General features: G+C 41.2%; 2 protein-coding genes across 2 annotated transcripts; one reads left to right on the top strand and one right to left on the bottom strand.

Moving 5' to 3' along the window:
- Nucleotides 1-12: 12 nt before the first annotated feature.
- LOC129849535 (piggyBac transposable element-derived protein 4-like) lies at nucleotides 13-6096 on the bottom strand. Its single transcript, XM_055916349.1, has 3 exons — nucleotides 5578-6096; nucleotides 3943-4057; nucleotides 13-3145 (listed from the first exon to the last, which is right to left on the bottom strand). The coding sequence occupies exon 3, from the start codon at nucleotides 2774-2776 to the stop codon at nucleotides 1454-1456; it is 1323 nt and encodes a 440-aa protein (XP_055772324.1). The 5' UTR covers nucleotides 2777-3145; nucleotides 3943-4057; nucleotides 5578-6096; the 3' UTR covers nucleotides 13-1453.
- Nucleotides 6097-11811: 5715 nt separating this feature from the next.
- On the top strand, nucleotides 11812-26687 carry LOC129849537 (zinc finger protein ZFP2-like). The gene is made up of 4 exons (XM_055916350.1): nucleotides 11812-12457; nucleotides 12924-13021; nucleotides 13157-13334; nucleotides 22297-26687. The coding sequence occupies exons 1-4, from the start codon at nucleotides 12151-12153 to the stop codon at nucleotides 23322-23324; spliced, it is 1611 nt and encodes a 536-aa protein (XP_055772325.1). The 5' UTR covers nucleotides 11812-12150; the 3' UTR covers nucleotides 23325-26687.
- Nucleotides 26688-27038: the final 351 nt, after the last annotated feature.

Here is a 27038-nt window from a genome sequence, read left to right as displayed (position 1 = left end):
TACTATATCAACCCTACTCCATGTGTTTCCACTATCATGTATCCTACCATGACTATATCTAACCCAACTCAATGTGTTGCCACTATCATGTATCCTACCATGACTATATCAAACCCAGCTCCATGTGTTGCCACTATCATGTATCCTACCATGACTATATCCAACCCAACTCCATGTGTTGCCACTATCATGTATCCTACCATTACTATATCCAACCCAACTCCATGTGTTGCCACTATCATGTATCCTACCATGACTATATCCAACCCTACTCAATGTGTTTCCACTATCATGTATCCTACCATGACTATATCCAACCCTACTCCATGTGTTGCCACTATCATGTATCCTACCATGACTATATCCAACCCTACTCCATGTGTTGCCACTATCATGTATCCTACCATGACTATATCAAACCCTACTCAATGTGTTTCCACTATCATGTATCCTACCATGACTATATCCAACCCTACTCAATGTGTTTCCACTATCATGTATCCTACCATGACTATATCCAACCCTACTCCATGTGTTGCCACTATCATGTATCCTACCATTACTATATCCAACCCAACTCCATGTGTTGCCACTATCATGTATCCTACCATGACTATATCCAACCCTACTCAATGTGTTTCCACTATCATGTATCCTACCATGACTATATCCAACCCTACTCCATGTGTTGCCACTATCATGTATCCTACCATGACTATATCAAACCCAACTCCATGTGTTGCCACAATCATGTATCCTACCATTACTATATCCAACCCAACTCCATGTGTTGCCACTATCATGTATCCTACCATGACTATATCCAACCCTACTCAATGTGTTTCCACTATCATGTATCCTACCATGACTATATCCAACCCTACTCAATGTGTTTCCACTATCATGTATCCTACCATGACTATATCCAACCCTACTCCATGTGTTGCCACTATCATGTATCCTACCATGACTATATCCAACCCAACTCCATGTGTTGCCACTATCATGTATCCTACCATGACTATATCCAACCCTACTCCATGTGTTGCCACTATCATGTATCCTACTTGGCTGAAGCTTTGATCCAGTGGAAGAAGTATTGAGGAGCAGGGAGGTTAAAGGACACAGCTGTTACTCTACACTATCCCTCGATAATCCAGTAATAAGAGAACATTTATACATTATTTAGGGCTCTATAACATCTCTATCTATATATAACATCTCTATCAATTATTATAATAATTTTTTTACCCAATTCCATTTTCTCCGTTTAGGTTTTCCAGGTTTCTGATTTGTCCCTGTTTTTCTGCTTTTTGCTCTAAATCACACTGTTAATAGAAAACTACTGCAGCATAAATACTGGAGGGGTCAGGAGACACTGTGGCCCCATCCGATGAGACCCCCAGACAGGGCCAAACAGGAAGGATATAACCCCACCCACTTTGCCAAAGCTCTACACAATATTCTGCTGCTGATGCCAGATGCCATAGCAGTCTCTTTCTGATGTAAAGCAGAGGGTCACCGAGCATGTGGTGCAGGTGATGGGGGACTTCATCTTGCAAACAACACAGCAACGCCTCCATGCTGTGCCCTTTTGGCCCTTAGGCACATCTATGCCTGCACAAATATATTTGGGCAGATGAACACTTGTAGCAGGAGCAGAAGGGACAGGGCGTGGTGCAGTGGTGCTGTAGCCAGCAAGCTCCTTGATGACCTGCTCTCTGAAGGCTTTCTGTGAGAGGAAGGGCTTTCCACAGCTCTTAGCCATTTCCTTGTGTAGAATGAATGCATTCACCACAGCAATGTCGACGAAATGATAGAAGAAGGTCTTGTACCATTTCATTGTCTTATGCAGAACATTGTAATAGCCTATCAGCGCATCTGATAGGTCCACACCTCCCATGCTCTTGTTGTAGTCCTTTACTGCAGCTGGAATGGGGACATTTTTGGTGGTCCATACCCCGGCACCATCCTTCACACGTCTGACCACATGATCCCCACTGAAGGACTTGTGGATTGTTGTGCACATCACCACCTCTCTGGTATCCATCCACTTTACAAAAAGCAGGCCATCTTCACGGATCCATCGCATGGTCCCCCGCTCAGCCTGCTCAGGCATGTCGTTCACCTTCGTCTTCGGAAAGCCCACCCTGTTGGTACGAATGGTGCCACAAGCCCACACTTCCCGCTTCCTAAGGTCTGCAAACAGGGTAGGGCTTGTGTAGAAGTTATCCACAAACAGTTTGTAGCCCTTCCCTAGCAGTTGAAAATCCAATAACTCCATTACAGAGTCATAGCCAAGTCCCTTACCGGTAGCAAAACTGTTCCTCCCCTCATAGACAAAAAAATTGCATGTGTAGGCACACACAGAATCAGCCAACACAAACAGCTTGTAACCCCACTTGGTTGGTTTGTTTCGCATGTATTGTTTGAGGCCAATTCTGGCCTTTGAGGCTACCATCCTCTCATCAATTGACACGTTCTGGGCTGGCTGAAAGTACGTCTTGCAGGCCTCAACAATACTGGAGTAGAGAGGTTTTATTTTGCACAGTCTATCAAACGTTGCTGTGCCTCTCTTCTTGTCATTCTCTTCATCAACCTTTGGGTCACTGATATGAAACGCCTGTGAAAGAGCCAGAAACCTTTTGCAGGACATAACAGTCATGGGGAAAGGCAGTTGGTAGAGTGATGACGTTTTCCAGTAGTCCGTCAGGCTTTTCAGCTTCACCAGCCCCATGTAGATGACCAGTGAAAGGTAGCAGAAAAAGTCTGACATGGATATGGGCTTCCATGCTACCTTTTTGCCCGCCTGCTTCTTCTTCCCATACTTATTCGTGTTCGACACGAGCGAATCTACAACGGATTGTGTGAAAAACAACTGAAAAAGCTGAAGGGGGCTGTAAGTTGTGGTCGAGTTCACCTGAGGTCCTGGCTTCCTTTTCGGACGAAAAGTTGGTTGGGGTGGCTCCACATCATCTTCTAGGACAGTGTGCCAACGCCCTTCTGTCCCTTTGTTAGCAGGTGGCACACTTCCCCTCTTCCGCTTCTTTGTCGGTGCCTTCACACCTGTAGATGGCCCAGAGACAGCAGGGGTCCAGCTGGATGAACAGTTGGCGCTGGGGGCCCCCAGTCGGAATCAGTGCCACTGTGAATGAAAATGTTCAGTTAGAATAGTTTCACATATGAGCCCTGTATCAACAGGTATAATAAACATATACACTGTTCAAAACAATAAAGGGAACACTTAAACAACACAATGTAACTCCAAGTCAATCACACTTCTGTGAAATCAAACTGTCCACTTAGAAAGCAACACTGATTGACAATAAATTTCACATGCTGTTGTGCAAATGGAATAGACAAAAGGTGGAAATTATAAGCAATTAGCAAGACACCCCCAATAAAGGAATGGTTCTGCAGGTGGTGACCACAGACCACTTCTCAGTTCCTATGCTTCCTGGCTGATGTTTTGGTCACTTTTGAATGCTGGCGGTTCTTTCACTCTAGTGGTAGCATGAGACGGAGTCTACAACCCACACAAGTGGCTCAGGAAGTGCAGCTCATCCAGGATGGCACATCAATGCGAGCCGTGGCAAAAAGGTTTGCTGTGTCTGTCAGCGTAGTGTCCAGAGCATGGAGGCGCTACCAGGAGACAGGCCACCAGGAGACAGGCCAGTACATCAGGAGACGTGGAGGAGGCCGTAGGAGGGCAACAACCCAGCAGCAGGACCGCTACCTCCGCCTTTGTGCAAGGAGGAGCAATGCCAGAGCCCTGCAAAATGACCTCCAGCAGGCCACAAATGTGCATGTGTCTGCAATAAAGTGTTCCCTTTATTTTTTTGAGCAGTGTATATATAAATAAATAAAAATAAAAAATAAAATGAATATGCGACAGTTTAAACAAATGCATTAGCATGAGAAGCAAAAACCTATTTTACTTACTGGTCTAAAAGTGGATCTTTTCCTTCCAAAAACATTTCTTCCGCGCTGGAATCATAACTGTGGCCACTCACAGAGTCCTCAACCATTCCTTCTGTGTCACTCTCCTGGTCAATGTCTGCAATAATATCATCAAAATGTTTATACTTGGACTGAGATTTAGCTTTTCCACTCTTAGTAGCCATGTTTAACTTTTTCAAATTTGAGAAGTTTGTAGAAGAAAAGGAACTGCTGTGAAACGTAAACTACAGTGCGTCCTGTTTCCTTTCACCAGAGAATGAACTCTGTTGTGCACAGCTCTAGCATGATGGCTGTTTGTCCTACAAACGGCATTCACATACTGCTGGAAAGCCCAGCTCATTGGCTATCTAGCTAGGTTTCAAAACGATAGGTGGTCATTGGACCAAGACCCTTTATGGGCTACTTCAGGTGTTGTATAGCCAATACGTAATGTAGAATGATGAAACGAGAGTCTGAGGATTGCACAAAAACCAAACTTGACCGCGTTAAACAACGTTTAGCCAATTAGATTTCATAAAATTGTTTTGTTGCAAGTTGAAAGAGTCGGAATCCTTGCAGAATGCTGTTTCCAACATGGATCGTGTTAGGATATACACTACCGTTCAAAAGTTCGGGGTCACTTAGAAATGTCTTTTTGCCAATTAAAATCACATTAAATTGATCGTAAATACAGTGTAGACATTGTTAATGTTGTAAATGACTATTGTAGCTGGAAATGGCTGATTATTTGTGGATTATATAGGCCCATTATTATCTACAGAGGATCATTATTAGCAACCATCATTCCTGTGTTCCAATGGCACGTTGTGTTAGCTAATCCAAGTTTATCATTTAAAAGGCTAATTGACCACTAGAAAACCCTTTTGCAATTATGTTAGCACAGCTGAAAACTGTTGTTCTGATTAAAGTATATAAATAAAAATGGCCTTCTTTAGGCTAGTTGAGTATCTGGAGCATCAGCATTTGTGGGTTCGATTACAAGCTCAAAATGGCAAGAAACAAAGAACTTTCTTCTGAAACTTGTCAGTCTATTCTGGTTCTGAGAAATGAAGGCTATTCCATGCGAGAAATTGCCAAGAAACTGAAGATCTCGTAAAAAGCTGTGTACTACTCCCTTCACACAGCAGCACAAACTGGCGCTAACCAGAATAGAAAAAGGAGTGGGAGGCCCCGGTGCACAACTGAGCAAGAGTACAAGTACATTAGAGTGTCTAGTTTGAGAAACGCCTCACAGGTCCTCAACTTGCAGCTTCATTAAATAGTACCCACAAAACACCCGTCTCAACGTCCACAGTGAAGAGGCGACTCCGGGATGCTGGCCTTCTAGGGGTGCCTTTTGCATCCCTTTGACATAAGTATACATTATGCTCCAATATTGCATTTTAAAAGCCTGTTGTATTAGATGAGGGGAACTTTAATACAGACCACATGGAGAATTCAATACATCTAATTGAAAAGTCCCCCAAAATATATGTACCAATGGCAGATTGCCCCTTCAACAACTCCTACAGTACAGAACAACATATTCAAGTGTAGAACTTCAGTAGAATGCCCCTTTAAAAAACACATTAGTTCAAGAACCGCATAGTTTGTGCCCCTGTTTAAGACAGTACTCACTGGTGTTAATCTGATTTTCTGTCTCCTCCTCTTTCACTTCCAAGACGTCTTCCTTCTTCACCTCTACTGAGATAGCATCGTCTTCCTTCTTCACTTCTACTGAGATAGCATCGTCTTCCTCTCTGAAAGGTTCTTCCTCTCTTTCCTCTATAACATCCTCTCCTTCTTCCACGACATTGTTCAGTCCCAGAGCTTTTTTCTGCATACAGCAGACCTCCTCTTCTTTAGCAGGGGATGAGTAGTTTAGTGAACTCATGATCAGGGATGTTAGCTAGCTAGCTAGTTAGCATTAGCGACTAGCCTAGTGCTAGGCTCAGTATCAATATTTAACAAGTTTGCAAATTGAACAAGCAAATTAGGTTAAAGTTAACTAGTTGATACGTCAACAGAAATGCGTTTACAACACTGAGATTAGCTAATGTACATTAACATGGTCTAAAGCGTCAATCTTTCAGTTTAATGTTGGCTAGCAAGCTACCGAGGTGGTTGAAAGAGTAGCCGCGTTGTTGTTCCTGAAGATGCGCCCTGTCCAGTAAATTATACGTCACGCAAGAAGCATCACATGAAAGACGCAAATCGCCATCTGCTGACTGGAGTGAGTAATGCAGTTTGGAAACAATAGTTACTACACTTTTTTGAATGGGAAAGAACGTCATAATAATTTTACAATAAGGTGATATATTTTCTCTTACGTCTTACAAATAAAACCGTCCTGTACACAGACGTAGAAGCTTAATATGAATATGTAGATGCTGAATAAATATGTATATGAATAGGTAGTGTTTTAATACACATTTGCTCTGTTCATTTTTCACATTAGTTTTTATCTAGATGTGACGGTACTATTCCCTTAAAGCTACGCTCTTTAAGATACAAATCATCCTGTAAACCAGGGGTGGGCAACTCCAGTCCTCGGGGGCCTGATTGGTGTCACACTTTTTCTCCCTCCCTAGCAAACACAGCTGATTAATCAAATTGCATTCTAAACTGAAGATCATGAATTGTTGATTATTGGAGTCAGGTGTGTTAGCTGGGGCTGGGGCAAAACTGTGACACTAATCAGGCCCTCGAGGACTGGAATTTCCCAACCCCGCTGTAAACAATAGAGCAAATGCATCACATTCAAATAGCACTTGATTATCTGTAGTGCTTTACACTGAGTCTACAAAACATTAAGAACACCTGCTCCTTCCATGACTTAGACTGATCAGGTGAATCCAGGTGAAAGCTATGATCCCAAGTTAAATCCACTTCAATCAGTGTAGATGAAGGGGGGAGACAGGTTAAATAAGGATTTTTAAGCCTTGAGACAAATGAGACATGGATTGTGTATGTGTGCCATTCAGTGGGTGAATTGGCAAGACAGAATATTTAAGTGTCTTTGAACAGGGGATGGTAGTAGGTGCCAGGTGCACCGGTTTGTGTCAAGAACTGCAAAGTTGCTGGGGGTTTTCACCTCAACAGTTTCCCATGCTTACCAAGAATGGTCCACCACCCTAACAGTGGCGGTCAGTGCCATTTAAAATGAGGCAGGATGATTTGTTTTTTCATGAGCATGGCCTTAATTCTATTACACCATATTAGAAGAGTGTCATTCATATTTCACTCACCCTGTTCAATGTAACAGCGATAGGTTTAGGCTTCTACATGATACTAACATTCCCCCTATACCCATCCTGAGGTTGCTACAACCCCATCTATGAATTAAAGTTTACAATGTAGGTGCAGACTGGTCGAGAGCAAATTTGAGGTGACAGACAGTGACACATTCAATACCGCCTTGCACACTCTTGCCTGCATCTAGCTGATCTACGGTGTAATCATCAGTCCAACAGTTGCAAACGAGAGTTTCTATTGGACAAATTCAGGTATGTTTATCTCCATTTTGTTCCGTTTAAGAAATGTTTTTCAACAACAATCGGAGGAATGTGTGGTCTGTCATGAAGTTTAAGTAGCCTATATTTGATGTGATATATTCCTTTACACACTGGGAGAAGAATGTGTGTTCTCTCATGAACTTTAAGTAACCTATATTTGATGTGATATATTCCTTTCGAGACAGGATTGTGTCACGGATCTGGGGAAGTGGACCAAAGCATTTCTGCAGCATTGCAGGTCCCAAAAAACACAAGGGCCTCGATCATTCTTAAAAGGAAGTAGTTTGGAACCACCAAAACCCACCAAGACTCTTCGGAGGAGAAGGGCCTTGGTCAGGGAGGTGACTAAGAACCCGATGGTCACTGACAGAGCACCAGAGTTCCTCTGTGGAGATGGGAAAACCTTCCAGAAGGACAACCATCTCTGCAGCACTCCACCAATCAGGCCAATCGGGCCAAGGTTCACCTTCCAACAGGACAACAACCCTAAGCACACAGCCAAGACAAAGCTGAAGTGGCTTCGGGACAAGTCTAGGAATGTCCTTGAGTGGCCCAGACAAAGCCCGGACTTGAACCTGATCGAACATCTCTGGAGAGACCTGAAAATAGGTGTGCAGCAATGTTCCCAATCCAACCTGACAGAGCTTGAGAGGATCTGCAGAGAATGAGAGAAACTCCCCAAATACAGGTGTGCCAAGCTTGTAGCGTCATACCCAAGAAGACTCGAGGCTGAAAATTAGGAAAATAATTAGGCTGTATATAGCTTGATTAAACACGTTTCCATTCAAAGTTTTTATGTGAATAAAGTCATAACGTATAAAACTTCTCACGACAGATGTGATGGAAACAGTCTGACACATACAACCACACAGAGTTACACATGGAGTAAAACAAACATACAGTCAATAATACAGTAGAAAAATAAGTCTATATACAATGTGAGCAAGTGAGGTGAGATAAGGGAGGTGAAGGCAAAACAAAACAAATGCAATAAATATACATTGTAAACAAACGGTATATATTTATATTCCAGACTCTTGACATTAATCGTTCTACTATTTCTATATTTCTAAATCCTTAAAATACATTGTGGGGATTTGCATGTATTGTTTTGTTAGATATTACTGCACTGTTTCACTACACCTGCGATATCAGAGAAATATGTATATGAGACCAATAACATTTAATTTGATTTGATCTGGTCAGAGGTGTGCAGACAACAGATGGTGTTTATGGTGCAGAGGACTGTGGACTCAGTGTAGGACATCCCAGCCACTTGGCAGTGTTAACATAACAACAATACACGGGACGAGACCCGTAATGACAATACACGGGACGAGACCCGTAATGACAATACACGGGACGAGACCCGTAATGACAATACACGGGACGAGACCCGTTACGACAATACACGGGATGAGACCCGTAATGACAATACACGACGAGACCCGTAACGACAATACACGGGACGAGACCCGTAACAACAATACACGGGACCAGACCCGTAACGTCAATACACGGGACGAGACCCGTAAAGACAATACACGGGACGAGACCCGTACTGACAATACACGGGACGAGACCCTTAATGACAATACTTGGGACGAGACCCAAAATGACAATACACGGGACGAGACCCGTAATGACAACACAAAAAAACTAAGTATATGTTGTTTTATAGATTGCACAAAAATAATTAATGATTTAAGTGTATGTAAATTGTATGGTGTATCTGATGTTAAGCTGTCTTTAAAAAAAACATATTTATGAGTTAGTTCATTAAGATGCTGAGTTGGGGTTTTAGGCTGGGTTTCTGTATAGACATGAAGCTGTCTTTAAAAAAACATATTGATGAGTTAGTTAATTAAGATGCTGAGTTGGGGTTTTAGGCTGGGTTTCTGTCTAGACGTTAAGCTGTCTTTTAAAAAACATATTGATGAGTTAGTTCATTAAGATGCTGAGTTTAAAAAGGGTCTTCTATAGAAATAGGTCAGGCCTCTTGCTTAATAGTACAAAGCAGATCATTCAATCGATGTTCTTACTGGTCCTAGACTATGGTGACATCATCTATATGAATACAGCTGCCACTTCATTAAAAGCCATTAGATGCATTTGACCATAATGCACTTTGTTTTATTCTGGGTACAGGTTCAGTACACATCCCTGCATTCTCCATCAGGAAGTAGGCTGACCCTCTTTGTGGTCACGTAGGTCCATTCATTGCTCTCTTTGCATTTATAAATCTCTTTGACAGTAACTCCCTCTGTAGCTAACATCTACAATAACCATTAGAGGTAAGAGTTGGTGTTATCAGACACAGTCTCAGGGATGGCTAGCTCTGGGAATTCCTTTGGTCTGTACAGAGTTAGGTAAATCAGCTCTTAGCACCTTACTTGTGGAATAATCTCCAAACTTCTCTAAACGTTTGTTTTGGTGCCTTTAGGTTAATTCAGACTGCTGATTGAGGACCGGTTACAACTTACTTACAAAACCTTTAAAGGAGTTCATGAAACCATTCAGTCATGGATGTATGTAAACATATTTAGCAGGTATTGCTTGTTACAGAAGACTACTGTTGTACATTGAATAGTCATTCATCACTGTCACACCTCCTTGATGTGATGGTTTTCTATGTCTGTACATAGTGTAAATAGTGGTTTCCAAAAAGGTATTACCCCCCTAAACCAGAATGATAAATGACCTTTATGATCTGTTGTACCACTATTACTTTGGGGTTCTAATCCCCCTCTGTCAACATCCACACTGTGAACACCACATCTGTAACATTCATGAACCTTCACTATCTTCATCCCTAAACTAGCAACAATAACTATTGTCTATTGTTATTCTCAATGACCTTCCTGGCCATATGAAAGTCTTGCTAAATACAATGTTTTCATGTCTTTGATTATGCAAACATTTGTTTATTATATTATATTTCTCATTAAGAATAATGTTGTTTTAATTCTATATGGGTCACGCCTTGCTTTGGTCAGGTGTTCTCTTATGGGTCAATGATTTTAATTAGAATATATCAATGATGCTCTCTCCTCAACCACTTCCAGTGCCTTTGGAAAGTATTCAGACCCCTTGACGTTGTCCACATTTTGTTATGATACAGTCTTATTCTAAAATGGATTAAATAAAACTATTTCCTCAGAAATCTACACACAATACCCCATAATGATAAAGCGATAAAAGACTTTTAGACATTTTAGCAAATTTATTAAAAACAAAAAACATACATATTATTTACATAAGTTTTCAGACCCTTTGCTCTGATACTCGGAATTGAGCTCAGATGCATGTTTCCATTGATCATCCTTGAGATATTTCTACAGCTTGATTGGAGTCCACCTGTGGTAAATTAAATTATTATTGGGTATTGTGTGTCGATTGATGAGGAAACATTTTAAGTAATACATTTTAGAATAAGCTGTAATGTAACAAAATGTGGAAAAAGTAATGGTGTCTGAATACTTTCCGAATCCACTGTACAAACATCACATTGAATATTCACCTCACTTTTGAAAAGCTCCATGGGGAAGAAAGGATTCCCAGATGATCTTTTAGATGTTCTGTCTTCAGGATGTTCTGGGTTGATGGCTGTTGGAGAGGGGAGGGGCAGTTGAGTGAGCCTCTGCCTTTTATTGCCCTGCCCCTGGGAGCCTCTCAGCTTGTGACATGATGAGAGAGAGAGAGAGATGGCCTACCTGTAAGATATTTTGTGCTACAAACATACTTCTATTTGAAGAGGTTTTTGACCATTCAGGGACCTAATCTTTAATTTATATTCTACGTTTAGTTTTTCAAGGTTTCTGATTGTCGCTGTTTTTCTGGTTTTCTCTTCCAAAATCACACTGTTAATAGAAAAACAACAACATTGGATGTTCTAAGTCCACAACAATAATTAAACCACATCAGGAGACCACTTTTGAAGTCTGAGAAAAATATTTGAGATATCTGAGAAGATATTTTCATTTTTTGGGTGTAGATAACGACAACTTGCAGGCAGTAGGGTCAGAATAACTATGGCAAAAATGAATACAAATTATACCACCAGATGAGCCTTTGTCAATTTAGCTCGGAATATGCCACCCTCTTCAATCTGTCACCTAATCCTGCCTATTGGGCAGACCAGCCCTGGAGGAAAGTATTGTCAGTAAGAAGGAGGAGAAAACATAACATCTGGTTGTTTTTAAATTACTTCTTATGACATTGTTTGCCAGAATAAACATTGTAATGGGGATTTTTCCCAGTCTGCGTTACCCACTCCAGGCAGCAGACGGCGATATGAGTCTTTCAGTTGATGGTTCTTGTGTGACGTATAATCTAGTGGACGGGACAGGAGGATTCTTCAACAGCGACAAAAGGCTTCTGATTCACCAACCGCGGTGGTTTGCTAGCGAACATAAAACCGAAACATTTAAGATCTTTAGACCAATCTTGTGTATATTAATCTTAGTGTTTTAGAACATCATTCTGTTTACGTATCTACTTGTTCATTTAAACTCAATTTGCTTATTACATTAGCAAATGTGTTACATTGGTACTGCGCTAGGCTAATCTCCCTGAGCATTTTTATTTTTTATTTATTTCACCTTTATTTAACCAAGTAGAGTAGTTGAGAACAAGTTCTCATTTACAACTGCGACCTGGCATGAGCTTACTAAACTAGACGGAGAAAGAAGCTCTGATGAAAGGAGAGGAAGAAGCTTTCAGGATGAAAAAGGAGGAAGAGGAGGCGATCACATTGAAAGAAGAAGAGGATGATATTACAGTGAAAGAGGAAGATGGGAAAGAGGTTGTCAGAGTGGAAAAAGAGGTAGAAGCTTTCGGAATCAAAAAGGAGGAAGATGCCATAACATTGAAAGAAGATAATGTAGTGAAAGAAGAGGAAGAACCTTTTAGAGTAAAAGAGGAAGAGGAGGCTATCTCAATAAAAGAGGAGGAAGACGTTTTGGGAGTGAAAAAGGAGGCGACTGAAGATCCGATTACCACCAGTGAGTACTGTCTTAAAAACAGGGGCACAAACTGTGCAGTTGTTGAACTAATGTGTGGTTTTTAAGGGGCATTCTACTGAGGTTTTGCACTTTAATATGTTGTTCACTACTGTAGGAATTGTTTCAGGGTCAATCTGCCATTGATACATATATTTTTGGGACTTTTAAATTAGATATATTGAATTCTCCAGGTGGTCTACATTACAGTGCACCTCATCTAATATAACAGGCTTTAAAAATGCAATATTGATGCATAATTTCCTACTTAAATGTCAAAGGGACGTAAAAGGCACCCATTTAGTGGAACGACCCTTTTACATTTACAACACAAACAATATTCGACAAAATCATGATGAAAGTGCCCATTTTAGGCCCTTTTTAGGCATATTCATGCCTCTTGTAAGACTCTATGATTGTAATAGATGGTCATAAGTTTACAATCTGTTTGATGTTCTCATTCACACAGGAGAGAGACATGACTATTGTCAATCCTCTGGGGAGCCTCAACAACATCCTGATGCTGAGGAGGCAGAGAAGAGTCTCTCCAGATCAGAACACCAGATGGTACAGCTTGGTCTGGTCTAGCATACAGCTTGCTCTATCTGGGTCTGGGCTGGGTTTCTGTAAAGCACTTTATGACAACAGTGACATCAGCATCCATAATGATATGTGTCTGTGTCCCCTCTTTATGGTTACCAGGACAACGCTAGCCCTTCCTCCCTCCCGGAGTCCCCGTGTCGTGCCTCTCCCGGTAGCGCAGTACTGCTGGGTATGAAGAGGTTGTATGTGCTGCTGGTGGACTGCAGGAAAACAACGGGGCTGAGTGGAACTGTGAGAGGAGGAGAAGAGAAGAAAGGATCAGATTTGACACATCAAAGTAAGTGCTGTAGTTTAGTTTGAACAAATACAATAGATCTGCCCACTGGTATCTGTTACCAGGACAACCAGCAGAGTTATGTTAGTTGACAGGAAGATAGACTGGTGGATATGGATGTTATGAATATCATAACACTGAAAAAGGATTCTGCCAATGAAAAGGGAGAAACCAATAGACCATATAATACCTTGATGAACGTTAGCTTTAGAGAGAAAGTTAAAAGATGATCCAATGTAAGATGCTTGTTTTACAAAAACGTTTCCTTAAAACATGGATGTTACATTGCCTGTCCCAGTCAACCCCCCTATCTTTACAAGACTTTTGAACAGGCAAACTAAACTCCAGACACTGTTAATGAATTAACTAATACTGGAGGAAATCTGTGATCAGGCTGCCCACTCAAGAGAAAGCTTCAAACTGTAACCAGTGCCGTCAACCTTGTTCAGGTTATCAGTCAACCTACCAGGGTAGTTACAAACAGTACAGAAATTAAATCATCAACATATTTTGATCATATCTTTACTAATGCTGCAGAAATGTGTTTGAAAGCAGTTTCCAGATCCATCAGATGTAGTGATCACAATATAGTATCCATGTCTAGGAAAACCTCAGTTCCAAAGGCTGGGCCTAATATTGTGTACATTTACATTACATTTAAGTCATTTAGCAGACGCTCTTTTTCAGAGCGAGAGTTCATACAGTAAGTTTTGTGGTGATTCCTATGTTGTTGATGTAAATAATATTTTTTGGTCCGTGGTGTGTAATGATGAGCAACCAGACGCTGCCCTTGACACATTTGAAATTGCTTATCCCAGTTACTAATAAGCATGCACCCATTAAGAATATTACTGTAAACACTGTTAAATCCACGTGGATTGATGAGGAATTAAAAAATGGTATGATGAAGAGGCTAAAGAGATGGCAAATAGGTCTGGCTGTATAACTGATTGGCAAACGTATTGCAAATTGAGAAATCATGTGACTAAATAAAAATAAGAAGAAACTACACTATGAAACAGATAAATGACATGAAGAATGGCAGTAAAAAAATGGAGCATCTTCAATTAAATTTTGGGCAAAAAAATCAACAATGACATGTCACTGGTGTCTGACAACGTGGATGGAAAATAATTGAGGATAATAGCGGCCGATATTGCCACTCCTATTTGCCTTGTCTTTAATGTAAGCCTACTAGAAAGTGTGTGCCCTCAGGCCTGGGGGGAAGCTAAAGTCATTCCACTAACCAAGAATAGTAAAGCTCCCTTTACTGGCTTAAATAGCCGACCAATCAGCGTATTACCAACCCTTACATTTTTTGGAAAAAATAGTTTGGCCAGATACAATGCTATTTTACAGTAAACAAATTGAGACTTTCAGCTTATAGGGAAGGACATTCAATAAGCATAGCACTTACAAATGACTGATTGGCTGAGAGAAGTTGATGACGATAGAAATATTGTTTGGGCTGTTTTGTTAGACTTCATTGCGACTTTTGACAGTATCGATCATAGTCTGCTGCTGAAAAAAAACATATGGCTTTACACCCCCTGCTATATTGTGGATAAAGAGCTTTAAAAAAAATGTAACCTTTATTTAACTAGGCAAGTTGGTTAAGAACAAATTCTTATTTTCAATGACGGCCTAGGAACAGTGGGTTAACTGTCTTGTTCAGGGACAGAACGACGGAGTTTTACCATGTCAGCTCGGGGATTCGATCCAGCAACCTTTTGGTTACTGGCCTAACGCTCTAACCACTAGGCTACCTGCTGCCCCAGAGCTACCTGTCTAACAGAACACAGAGAGTGTTCTTTAATGGAAGCCTGTACAACAAAATCAAGGTAGAATCAGGAATTCCCCAGGGCAGCTGTTTGGCACCTGCTTGTTTCAATCTTTACCAACGACATGCCAACGACATTTGAGTAAAGCCAGTGTGTCTATGTATGCGGATGACTCAACACTGTACACGTCAGCTACTACAGAAACTGAAATGACAGCAACACTTAACAAAGAGCTGCAGTGAGTTTCAGAATGGGTGGCAAGGAATAGTTATTTAGTCCTAAATATTTCAGATGACCTTCAGTTACATGGCCTACTATGCTAATTCTGTAGCGGTATTGTTAGAGGGGGGTAAAGATAAAGATTTTGTTGGGGCGCCAGGCAGGTATTAACCCTAGTTATTAAAGTTAGTTATTACCTAGTATAACATTATTATTATTATTAAATATTATTAAAACCGAAAGGATGAGAGTAGAATAGATAGAGTAGCGCTTCCAGACACATTCTAAACATGATGGAGTCTTAAAGGAGGACTGTGGCATCTAATGATGAAACATTATGGAGTCTTGAAGGAGGACTGTAGCATCTAATGATGAAACATTATGGAGTCTTGAAGGAGGACTGTAGCATCTAATGATGAAACATGATGGAGTCTTAAAGGAGGACTGTAGCATCTAATGATGAAACATTATGGAGTCTTAAAGGAGGACTGTAGCATCTAATGATGAAGCATTATAGAGTGTTAAAGGAGAACTGTAGCATCTAATGATGAATTACTATGGAGTCTGATGCTTTAACGGAGAAGTTTACCCAAAATCCAGAAACTAATAAGTGATTCCATACATTGAAACTAGTCCAGTGGAGTTTTCTCTCTCCCTGTAGTGCTGTACTGAAACAGCTGCAAAACGTGACTTATGACGTTGCTGAATGCGGGCCTCGCTCTGCTGCTTTGCCAGTTAATTTGTTATTTTATTACAGCTAAGGCCTTTCTTTCACCTGGAGTTGTTTATTTATGTCTGAGAAAAACACACTTTTCAACATAAAACATATACAAAATAAACCCAGCAAAAAAAATGGACCTATCTTTTTCAGGACCCTGTCTTTCAAAGATTATTTAAAAAAAATCTAAATAGCGTCACAGATCTTTATTGTAAAGGGTTTAAACACTGTTTCCCATGCTTGTTCAATGAACCATAAACAATTAATGAACATGCACCTGTGGAACGGTCGTTAACCTGTCTAGGATGAGGGTGCCGCTAGCGGCACTCCCCCCCCACCCCCACTGAAAAACCAGTGCCGCGAAATTCAAAAAATATATATTTTTAAAATATTTAACTTTCACACATTAAAGTCCAATACAGCTAATGAAAGACACAGATCTTGTGAATCCAGCCAACATGTCCGATTTTTAAAATGTTTTACAGGGAAGACACAATATGTAAAGATGTACATCTATTACCTAAAAACACATTAGCATAATCCACCATCTTTTATTTGTCCACCAACACCAGTAGCTATCACCAATTCGGCTAAACTAAGATATTTATAGCCCCTAACCAAGAAAAAAACTCATCAGATGACAGTCTGATAACATATTTATGGTATGGGATAGGTTTTGTTAGAAAAAAGTGCATATTTCAGGTAGATGGCATAGGTTACAATTGCACCCACCGTCACAAATGGACTAGAATAACTACATAGAGCAACGTGTTTACCTACTTACTAATCATCAAACATTTCGTAAAAATACACAGCATACACTAATCGAAAGACACAGATCCTGTGAATACAGACAATATTTCAGATTTTCTAAGTGTCTTACAGCGAAAACACAATAAATCGTTATATTAGCATACCACATATGCAAACGTTACCAGAGCATTGATTCTAGCCAAAGAGAGCGATAACGTAAACATCGCCAAAATATATTAATTTTTTCACTAACCTTCTCAGAATTCTTCAGATGACACTCCTGTAACATCATATTACACAATCCATATAGAGTTTGATCGAAAATGTTTATATTTAGCCACCAAAATCATGGTTAGACAATGTGAAATGTAGCCCAGCTGGTGAGAAAATGTCCGTGCGCCATATTAGACAGTGATCTACTCTTATACATAAATACTCATAAACGTGACTAAAAAATATAGGGTGGACAGGGATTGATAGACAATTTAATTCTTAATACAATCGCGGAATTACATTTTTTAAATTATCCTTACTTTTCAATACAGTTTGCGCCAAGCGAAGCTACGTCAAAAAACATGGCGTCCTAAGCCACTAACATTTTTCGACAGAAACACGATTTATCATAATAAAAATGTCCTACTTTGAGCTGTTCTTCCATCAGTATCTTGGGCAAAGGATCCTTTCTTGGGTCTAATCGTCTTTTGGTGGAAAGCTGTCCTCTTGCCATGTGGAAATGCCAACTGCGTTCGGGATGAACTGGAAGCGTGCCCAGTAATTCACAGCGTTTCAGAAATAAATGTCCCAAAATCGCACTAAACGGATATAAATTGCTATAAAACGCTTTAAATTAACTACCTTATGATGTTTTTAACTCCCATAACGAGTAGAAACATGACCAGAGTAATATTACTCCCTCCACTAATGCTTGGAACAAGTGCGGGTCGATGTCCTCCAGGCGCATTACGCAGCAAGAAAAGAGTTCCTAGCTACAGGGTTTTTTAATTTGTAGTGCCTGTGAACGCGCAATCGACCCCATTCAAATCGTCATCACGTAAAGGCATCCAGGGGAAGACGTAAGCAGTGTCCGTATACTCATAGCAATAACTGCGGCCTTTTAACTGACTCCAGATCAGGGGCCAACATTTCTGAAATCTGACTGAAATCTGATGTCAGGGAAATTCCTGTAGAATGGGTTCTGTTCCACTTAGAGACAAAATTTCAACTCCTATAGAAACTATAGACTGTTTTCTATCCAATAATAATAATAATATGCATATTGTACGATCAAGAATTTTGTGGGAAGCCGTTTCAAAAATTACACGATTAGCATAAATAGTGACAACAGCGCCCCCATCCTCAACAGGTTAAGACGCAAACAGCTTACAGACGGTAGGCAATTAAGGTCACAGTTATGAAAACTTAGGACTCTAAAGAGGCCTTTCTACTGACTCTGGAAAACACCAAAAGAAAGATGCCCAGGGTCCCTGCTCATCTCCGTGAACGTGCCTTAGGCATGCTGCAAGGAGGCATGAGGACTGCAGATGTGGCCAGGGCAATAAATTGCAATGTCCGTACTGTGAGACGCCTAAGACAGCGCTACAGGGAGACAGGACGGACAGCCTATCGTCCTCGCAGTGGCAGACCACGTGTAACAACACCTGCATTGGATTGGTACATCCAAACATCACACCTGCGGGACAGGTACAGGATGGCGACAACAACTGCCCAAGTTACACCAGGAACACACCAATCCCTCCATCGGTGCTCAGACTGTCCGCAATAGGCTGAGAAAGGCTGGACTGAGGGCTTGTAGGCCTGTTGAAAGGCAGGTCCTCACCAGACATCACCGGCAACAACGTCGCCTCTGGGCACAAACCCACCGTCACTGGAGCAGGACTGGCAAAAAGTGGTCTTCACTGACAAGTCGCGGTTGTCAGTGGTGATGGTCGGATTTGCGTTTATTGTCGAAGGAATGCGCATTACACCGAAGCTTGTCTGGATAGGGATTGATTTGGAGGTGGAGAGGCCGTCCTGGTCTGGGGCGGTGTGTCACAGCATCATCAGACTGAGCTTGTTGTCATTGCAGGCAATCTCAACGCTGTGCGTTACAGGGAAGAAATCCTCCTCCCTCATGTGGTACCCTTCCTGCAGGCTCATCCTGACATGACCCTCCAGCATGACAATGCCACCAGCCATACTGCTTGTTCTGTGCGTGATTTCCTGCAAGACCGGAATGTCAGTGTTCTGCCATGGCCAGCGAAGAGCCCGGATCTCAATCCCATTGAGCACGTCTATGACCTGTTGGATCGGAGGGTGAGGGCTAGGGCCATTCCCCCCAGAAATGTCTGGGAACTTGCAGGTACCTTGGTGGAAGAGTGGATTACATCTCACAGCAAGTACTGTCAAATCTGGTGCAGTCCATGAGGAGGAGATGCACTGCAGTACTTAATGCAACAGGTGGCCACACCAGATACTGACTGCTGCTTTTGATTTTGACCCCCCCTTTGTTCAGGGACAAATTATTCAATTTCAATTAGTCACATGTCTGTGGAACTTGTTCAGTTTATGTCTGTTATTGAATCTTGTTATGTTCCAACAAATATTTACACATGTTAGGTTTGCTGAAAATAAACACAGTTGACAGTGAGAGGACGTTTCTTTTTTTTGCTGAGTTTAGATTGACGAGGGAAAAAACAATTTAATCAATTTTAGAATAATGCTGAAATGAAACAAAATTTGGAAAAGGTGAAGGGGTCTGAATACTTAACAAATGCACTGTGTGTGTATACTGAACCAAAATATAAACAACAATTTCAACGATTTACAGTTCATATGAGTCAGTCATGGACTTTACATGACTGGGCAGGGGCGTAGCCATTGGTGGGCCCTGGAGGGCATACGCCCACCCATTGCGGAGCCAGGCCCAGCCAATCAGAATGAGTTTTTCCCCACAAAAGGGCTTCATTACAAAGAGAAATACAACTCGGGTGGCTGGTCTCAGACGATGTGGAGGTCCTTGGCTAGCGTCGTTATATGTGGTCTGTGGTTGTGAGGCCAGTTGGATGTACTGCCACATTCTCTAAAACAACGTTGGAGGCGGCTTCTGGTAAAGAATTTAACATTCAATTATCTGGTAACAGCTCCAGTGGATATTCCTGCAGTCAGCATGCCAATTGCTCGCTCCCTCAAAACTTGAGACATCTGTGGCATTGTGTTGTGTGACAAAACTGCACATTTTAGAGTGGCCTTTTATTCTCCCCAGCACAAGGTGCACCTGTGTAATGATCATGCTGTTTAATCAGCTTGATATGCCACACCTGTCAGGTGGATGAATTATCTTGGCAAAGGATAAATGTTCACTAACAGGGATGTAAAAAATTCTGCAATCTTTTTTTTCAGCTCATGAAACATCCAACACTTTACATGTTGCATTTATATTTTTGTTTATTGTAGTTACTCTCAGTTTTAGGAACATCTTCCCAAATATTTCACTTTATTTTTTACTTTACCCAAAATATGACATCAGCGATAGTCAAAATGTTGAAAATCTGTGAACGTCTAAATAAGAAATTGGTCCATTTAAACAGCAGGTGTCGAACCCTTTCCACAACGGGGAGATTTTACTGATGTGCTTTGTGTCTTCGACGTAAAACAAGTTTTGGACTTCCACTTAAAATTACTTATTTACTTATTTTATGTTTAAGTTTTGAGAATGACACAAATATGAATTTTCACAAAGTCTGCTGCCTCAGTTTGTATGATAGCAATTTGCATATACTCCAGAATGTTATGAAGAGTAATCAGATGAATTGCAATGAATTGCCAAGTCCCTCTTTGCCATGCAAATTAACTGAATCCCCCCAAAAACTGTAAGCTTCAAAAGGAGGGTGGTGCTTGGAATCATTGTTTTTCCTCTGTCACCCATGGTTACCTGCAAGGAAACACGAGTTGTCATCATTGCTTTGCACAAAAAGGGCTTCACAGGCAATGATATTGCTGCCAGTAAGATTGCACCTAAATCGACCATTTATCGGATCATCAAGAACTTCAAGGAGAGCGGTGCAATTGTTGTGAAGAAGGCTTCAGGGCACCCAAGAAAGTCCAGCAAAAGCCAGGACTGTCTCTTAAAGTTGATTCAGCTGCGGGATTGGGGCACCACCAGTACAGAGCTTGCTCAGGAATGGCAGCAGGCAGGTGTGAGTGCATCTGCATGCACAGTGAGGCAAAGACTTTTGGAGGATGGCCTGGTGTCAGGAAGGGCAGCAAAGAAGCCCTTTCTCTCCAGGAAAAACATCAGGGACAGACTGATATTCTGCAAAAGGTACAGGGATTGGACTGCTGAGGACTGGGGTAAAGTCATTTTCTCTGATGAATCCCCTTTCCGATTGTTTGGGGCATCCGTAAAAAAGCCATTTTCTCTGATGAATCCCCTTTCCGATTGTTTGGGGCATCCGTAAAAAAGCTTGTCCGGAGAAGACAAGGTGAGCGCTACCATCAGTCCTGTGTCATGCCAACAGTAAAGCATCCTGAGACCATTCATGTGTGGGGTTGCTTCTCAGCCAAGGGTGTGGGCTCACTCACAATGTTGCCTAAGAACACAGCCATGAATAAAGAATGGTACCAATACATCCTCTGAGAGCAACTTCTCCCAACCATCCAGGAACAGTTTGGTGACGAATAATGCCTTTTCCAGCATGATGAAGCACCTTGCCATAAGGGAAAAGTGATAAGTGGCTCGGGGAACAAAACATCAATATTTTGGGTCCATGGCCAGGAATCTCCCCAGACCTTAATCTCATTGAGAACTTGTGGTCAATCCTCAAGAGGCGGGTGGACAAACAAAACCCCACAAATTCTGACAAACTCCTAGCATTGATTATGCAAGAATGGGCTGCCATCAGTCAGGATGTGGCCCAGAAGTTAATTGACAGAGTGCCAGGGCGGATTGCAGAGGTCTTGAAAAAGAAGGGTCAACACTGCAAATATTGGCTCTTTGCATCAACTTCATGTCATTGCCAATAAAAGCCTTTGACACTTATGAAATGCTTGTAATTATACTTCAGCATTCCATAGTAACATCTGACAAAAATATCTAAAGACACTGAATCAGCAAACTTTATGGAAACTAATATTTGTGTCATTCTCAAAACTTTTGGCCACGACTGTAGGTCGCATTCTGTATCATACAGCTATGAAAGTTATATATTTAGAACCACCTGCTCGATTGGAATCCAGCGACGCCTGTGTCTTAAGTGTCTAAGAACGGTTTAGTTTTTTGTGTTCTGACTTGTAAAACAGAATGAATAAGTAATGTAAACATTATCAGTAATCACCAGGATACTCTACAACATTTGTTTTAAAATCACCAAGATTGTTAAAACTAGCCTTAGGTTATTGAGGGATCTTATTAGGATTTACCCTCGTAGCAAGGCCGTTTTATCATGTGGAGGTTTCATTCAGGTCTCTATTTTAAAAAACACATTGTCTTTGGCAGGAGAAAGACCAGACTCAGAGGAACCAGAGCCAGGGACTTCCAAACCAGCAAGACGACACCAGTGCTCCCACTGTGGAAAGGCTTGTAACCACTTATGGGAGCTGAAACAACATGAGAGAATACACACAGGGGAGAAGCCCTACCACTGTTCCGAGTGTGGAAAGAATTTTAGCCATAAAGGAAACCTGAACCAACATGAGAGAATACACACAGGGGAGAAGCCTTACCACTGCTTCCAGTGTGGAAAGAGTTTTAACCTGTTAGGGTCCCTGAAACGACATGAGCGATTACACACAGGGGAGAAGCCATACCACTGTTCCCAGTGTGGAAAGGGTTGTAACCTCTTATGGGAGCTTAAACAACATGAGAGAATACACACAGGGGAGAAGCCTTACCACTGCTCGCATTGTGGAAAGAGTTTTAACCAGAAAGGACACATGAAAGCTCATGAGAGAATACACACAGGGGAGAAGCCTTACCAGTGCTCCCAGTGTGGAAAGAGTTTTAACAAGTTAAGGAACCTGAAAGTTCATGAGATAATACACACAGGGGAGAAGACTTACCAGTGCTCCCATTGTGGCAAGTGTTTTAACCAGTTAGGGGCCGTGAAACAACATGAGAGAATACACACAGGGGAGAAGCCTTACCACTGCTCCCAGTGTGGAAAGTGTTTCAGCTGGTCAGGCGATCTGAGAAAACATGAGAGATTACACACAGGGGAGAAGCTTTACCACTGTTACCAGTGTGGAAAGGGTTGTAACCTCTTATGGGAGCTGAAACAACACGAGAGAATACACACAGGGGAGAAGCCTTACCACTGCTTGCAGTGTGGAAAGAGTTTTAACCAGAAAGGACACCTGAAAGCCCATGAGAAAATTCACACAGGGGAGAAGCCTTACCACTGCTCCCAGTGTGGAAAGTGTTTCAACCGGTCAGGTGATCTGAAGAAACATGAGAGAATACACACAGGGGAGAAGCCTAACACTGCTCCCATTGTGGAAGGAGTTTTAACCAGAAAAGCACCCTGAACCAACATGAGATAATACACAAAGGGGAGAAGCCTTACCATTCCTCCCAGGGTGCAAAGCTTTTGCCCATTTAGGAAGCCTGAAAGAACACATGAGACTGCACACAGAGGAGAAGGCTTACAAAAGCTCAGACTGCGGGAAAACATATTACTCATCATAGTCACTAAAACGTCATAAGAGAATCCACACAGGAGAGAGAAATTACTTCTCTTAGCGTGTATATTGATATTTCACATCTCATTGACTTAAAATTCATCAGAGAACATACACAGTGCTCCCGTTAACTGATATTGTTGACTGATAATGTGTTTACCTGTTTTTACCATATGAAATTGCTTCTTCCAATTATTGATAAACATGAACCTGTTAAGAAACTGACTGTTAGAACTGTTAAGGCTCCATGGATTGATGAGGAGTTTAATAACTGTATGTTTGAAAGAGATGGGGCAAAAGGAGTGGCTAATAAGTCTGGATGCACATCTGTAATGCAAATTGAGAAATTATGTGACCAAACTCAACAAAAAGAATAAACTTTATTATGAAGCCAAGATAAATGATATAAAGAATGATAGGAAAAAAACTTGGGGAAAAAAACAAAATGAAAGAAAAGCACTGCAAGTATTGAATTTTGTCAAGTTAGTGTGGGAGAGGTGGATAAATTGTTATCGATCAATAATGACAAACCTGGCATTGACAACAGATGGAAATCTACTGAGGACAGTAGCTGACTCTATAGCCTCTCCTATCTGTCATATTTTTAATCTGAGCCTGAAGGAAAGTCTTTGTCCTCAGGCCTGGAGGGAAGCCAAAGTAATTCCACTACCCAGGAGTGGTAAAGCGGCCTTTACTGGTTCTAACAGCAGACCTATAAGCTTGCTGCCAGCTCTAAGCAAACTGTTGGAAAAAAATGTGTTTCACCAAATAAAATGCTATTTCTCTGTAAACAAATTAACAACAAACTTTCAGCATGCTTATAGAGAAGGACACTCAACATGTACTGACTGACACAAATGACTGATGATTGGTTGAGAGAAATTGATAACAAGAAGATTGTGGGAGCTGTACTGTTAGATTTCAGTGCAGCCTTTGATATTATTGACCAAAACCTGTTGTTGAAAAAACGTATATGCTATGGCTTTTCAACCTATCTAACATAACTCAAAGGGTTTTTAATGGAAGCTTCTTTAATGTCAAACATGTAAAGTACCGCAGGGCAGCTCTCTAGGCCCTCTACTCTTTTCTATTTTTACCAATGGCCTGCCACTGGCATTAAACAAAGCATGTGTGTCCATGTATGCTGATGATTCAACCATATACACATCAGCAACCACAGCTAATGAAGTCACTGAAACCCTTAACAAAGAGTTGCAGTCTGTTTTGGAATGGGTAGCCAGTAATAAACTGGTCCTGAACATCTCTAAAACTAAGAGCATTGTATTTGGTACAAATCATTCCTTAAGTTATAGACCTCCGCTGAATCTGGTAATGAATTGTGTGGCTGTTGAACAAGTTGAGGAGACTAAATTACTTGGCATTACCTTAGATTGTAAACTGTCATGGTCAAAACATATAGATTCAGTGGTTGTAAAGATGGGGAGAGGTCTAGCCTCAAAGAGATGGTCTGCTTTTTTGACACCACACTCCAAAAAGCAAGTTCTGCAGGCTCTAGTTTTGTCTAATCTTGATTATTGTCCAGTCGTGTGGTCCAGCGCTGCAAGGAAAGACCTAGTAAAGCTGCAACTGGCCCAGAACAGAGCGGCACGTTTTGCTCTTAATTGTAATCAGAAGACTGATATAAATACTATGAATGCCAGTCTCTCTTGGCTAAGAGTTGAGGAGAGACAGACTTGAATTGAAACAGACTTGAAAATTACATTACATTAATTAATAACATTCATTACAGACTTGAAAGACAGACTTGAAACCATGAATTGAATATGGAGTTTGAATATAGAGTAGGTCAGATTCCTTCTGTTTTAAATGGTCCTTTTTTAAACTCTGACACTGTGTGTTTATCTGTGTGTCATTCCTCCAGCACTACAGATAATCAAGTGTTATTTGGATGTGATGCATTTGTTCCGTTGTTTACATTTGCAATGTTGGCCCACTGATGATTTAATGAAATGAAAATGTTCACAGACTCTGTAATGCAAAATGTTAATTGTATGTGTCCACATATCTGAGTATGTGACTTGTGGTGGATGAATCAGAATTAGTTGGGTAACATAGATAATTAAGATGTCTTATCTGCATAATATGCTGATGTGATATACTTGTTATTAGAATGTATCCCTTCGGACTCTGGTGTTGGCAGTTGCACTTCTTCCCTCAGCTGGGGCTCAGTCACCTGGGGCCCAGAGAGGGGAGAGGTCAGGCTTGTCTTTCACATGTCCCTGGTGCTATGCAGAATATCAGGAAGGGAAGAGGACAGGAGGGAACATTGTCTTCATATGTGAATGTATCTGTTAAACTATGTGATGGGATGGTGTGTTTAATGGGGAACCAATTACTGGTTTCCACAATGTCTGTGCGCAAGTCACTCCCTCCTTTGGCATTGGGGGGAGGTGTATGGCAGTGTCTGGAACCATTGTATGTCCTCTCTGATGTTGCACTTATCCTGGGATAGTGTATGACCTAGAGGCTCACTCCCCTCTGTGAGCTTGTCCAGGAGTGGGGTCAAGAAGGGGTTTTACTTGAGATGGGGGTATCTAGAGTTGACAATTGAGTTATGCCATTGGATGAGTTGGTGTTTTTGTGCAATGAAGTACCAGGAACGAGATTAGAACCTCGTTTTAGGGACCAAACTGAATGATGAATTATAGCGAATGCTATCTGGCTACGGGATACTCCTTTCTCATTATAAAGTCTCACTTTGTGAACTGTTCCTAATATCTGTGATTTGTTATGTCGAATAGGGGGTGGATCTTTGCTATAAAAGATCTCAGTAGCCATTGTGTTGCCACTCTCAACGGTTCATTAGAAATAGTGAGTTGTTGAAAGTCATTGCAAAGATCTTATTATTAAAGATGTAGTTTAAGTATAACTCTGATTGGTGTGTGAAGTTTTTAAGTATAACTCTGATTGGTGTGTGAACTTTGCCTCTCCTCATTTGGTAATACAGAAATTAACCACCACAGACTAACCTTGTGAAACTGTCCTATTATAATCTCCTGTTCCTGGGAGTATCATCCTGTGTTGCAAACCAGCTGCACCTGTGTCCTTGTATGAATAAAGTCCCGCCCAGGAACAGGAAACTATAAAGATATGTGCTCATCACCCAATGCTTCAGGAATTCAGACTGTCTACACTGTGCTGTGTAACTGTTATTCTCTCTGAGCTCAGAAATAAAGAATCTTGGTTTGACTTGGACTCCAGCAGATCCTTATTTTATAATATCCACCACAACTCTCCCACGGATTGCTGTTTATCATTGTCTCAATGAAGACTTCTTTGTTTTACTTTCCTGGGGTCATTTACAAGCCTCCCACTGGTTGAATAAACTTTGTTTCCATGTCATTTAAACAAAACAAATCCATGTGATGATGTTTGATTAATATGGAAAACTGATTGGATTTGTAAAAAGCCATGAACATCAGGTATTTTTTATTTTTCACCGAACTGGCAACCTAAATCCAATGACAGGTGACATTTTGTGTTGATTTCATGTTGAATCCACTTTAGTTGACGACTCAAAGAAATGTAAATAGAAACTAG

Source organism: Salvelinus fontinalis, unplaced genomic scaffold (genome assembly GCF_029448725.1).
Source record: "Salvelinus fontinalis isolate EN_2023a unplaced genomic scaffold, ASM2944872v1 scaffold_1518, whole genome shotgun sequence".
NCBI lineage: Eukaryota > Metazoa > Chordata > Actinopteri > Salmoniformes > Salmonidae > Salvelinus > Salvelinus fontinalis.
The sequence above is the reverse complement of the archived record's forward strand: the minus strand, read 5'-3'. Positions and strand labels throughout refer to the sequence as shown.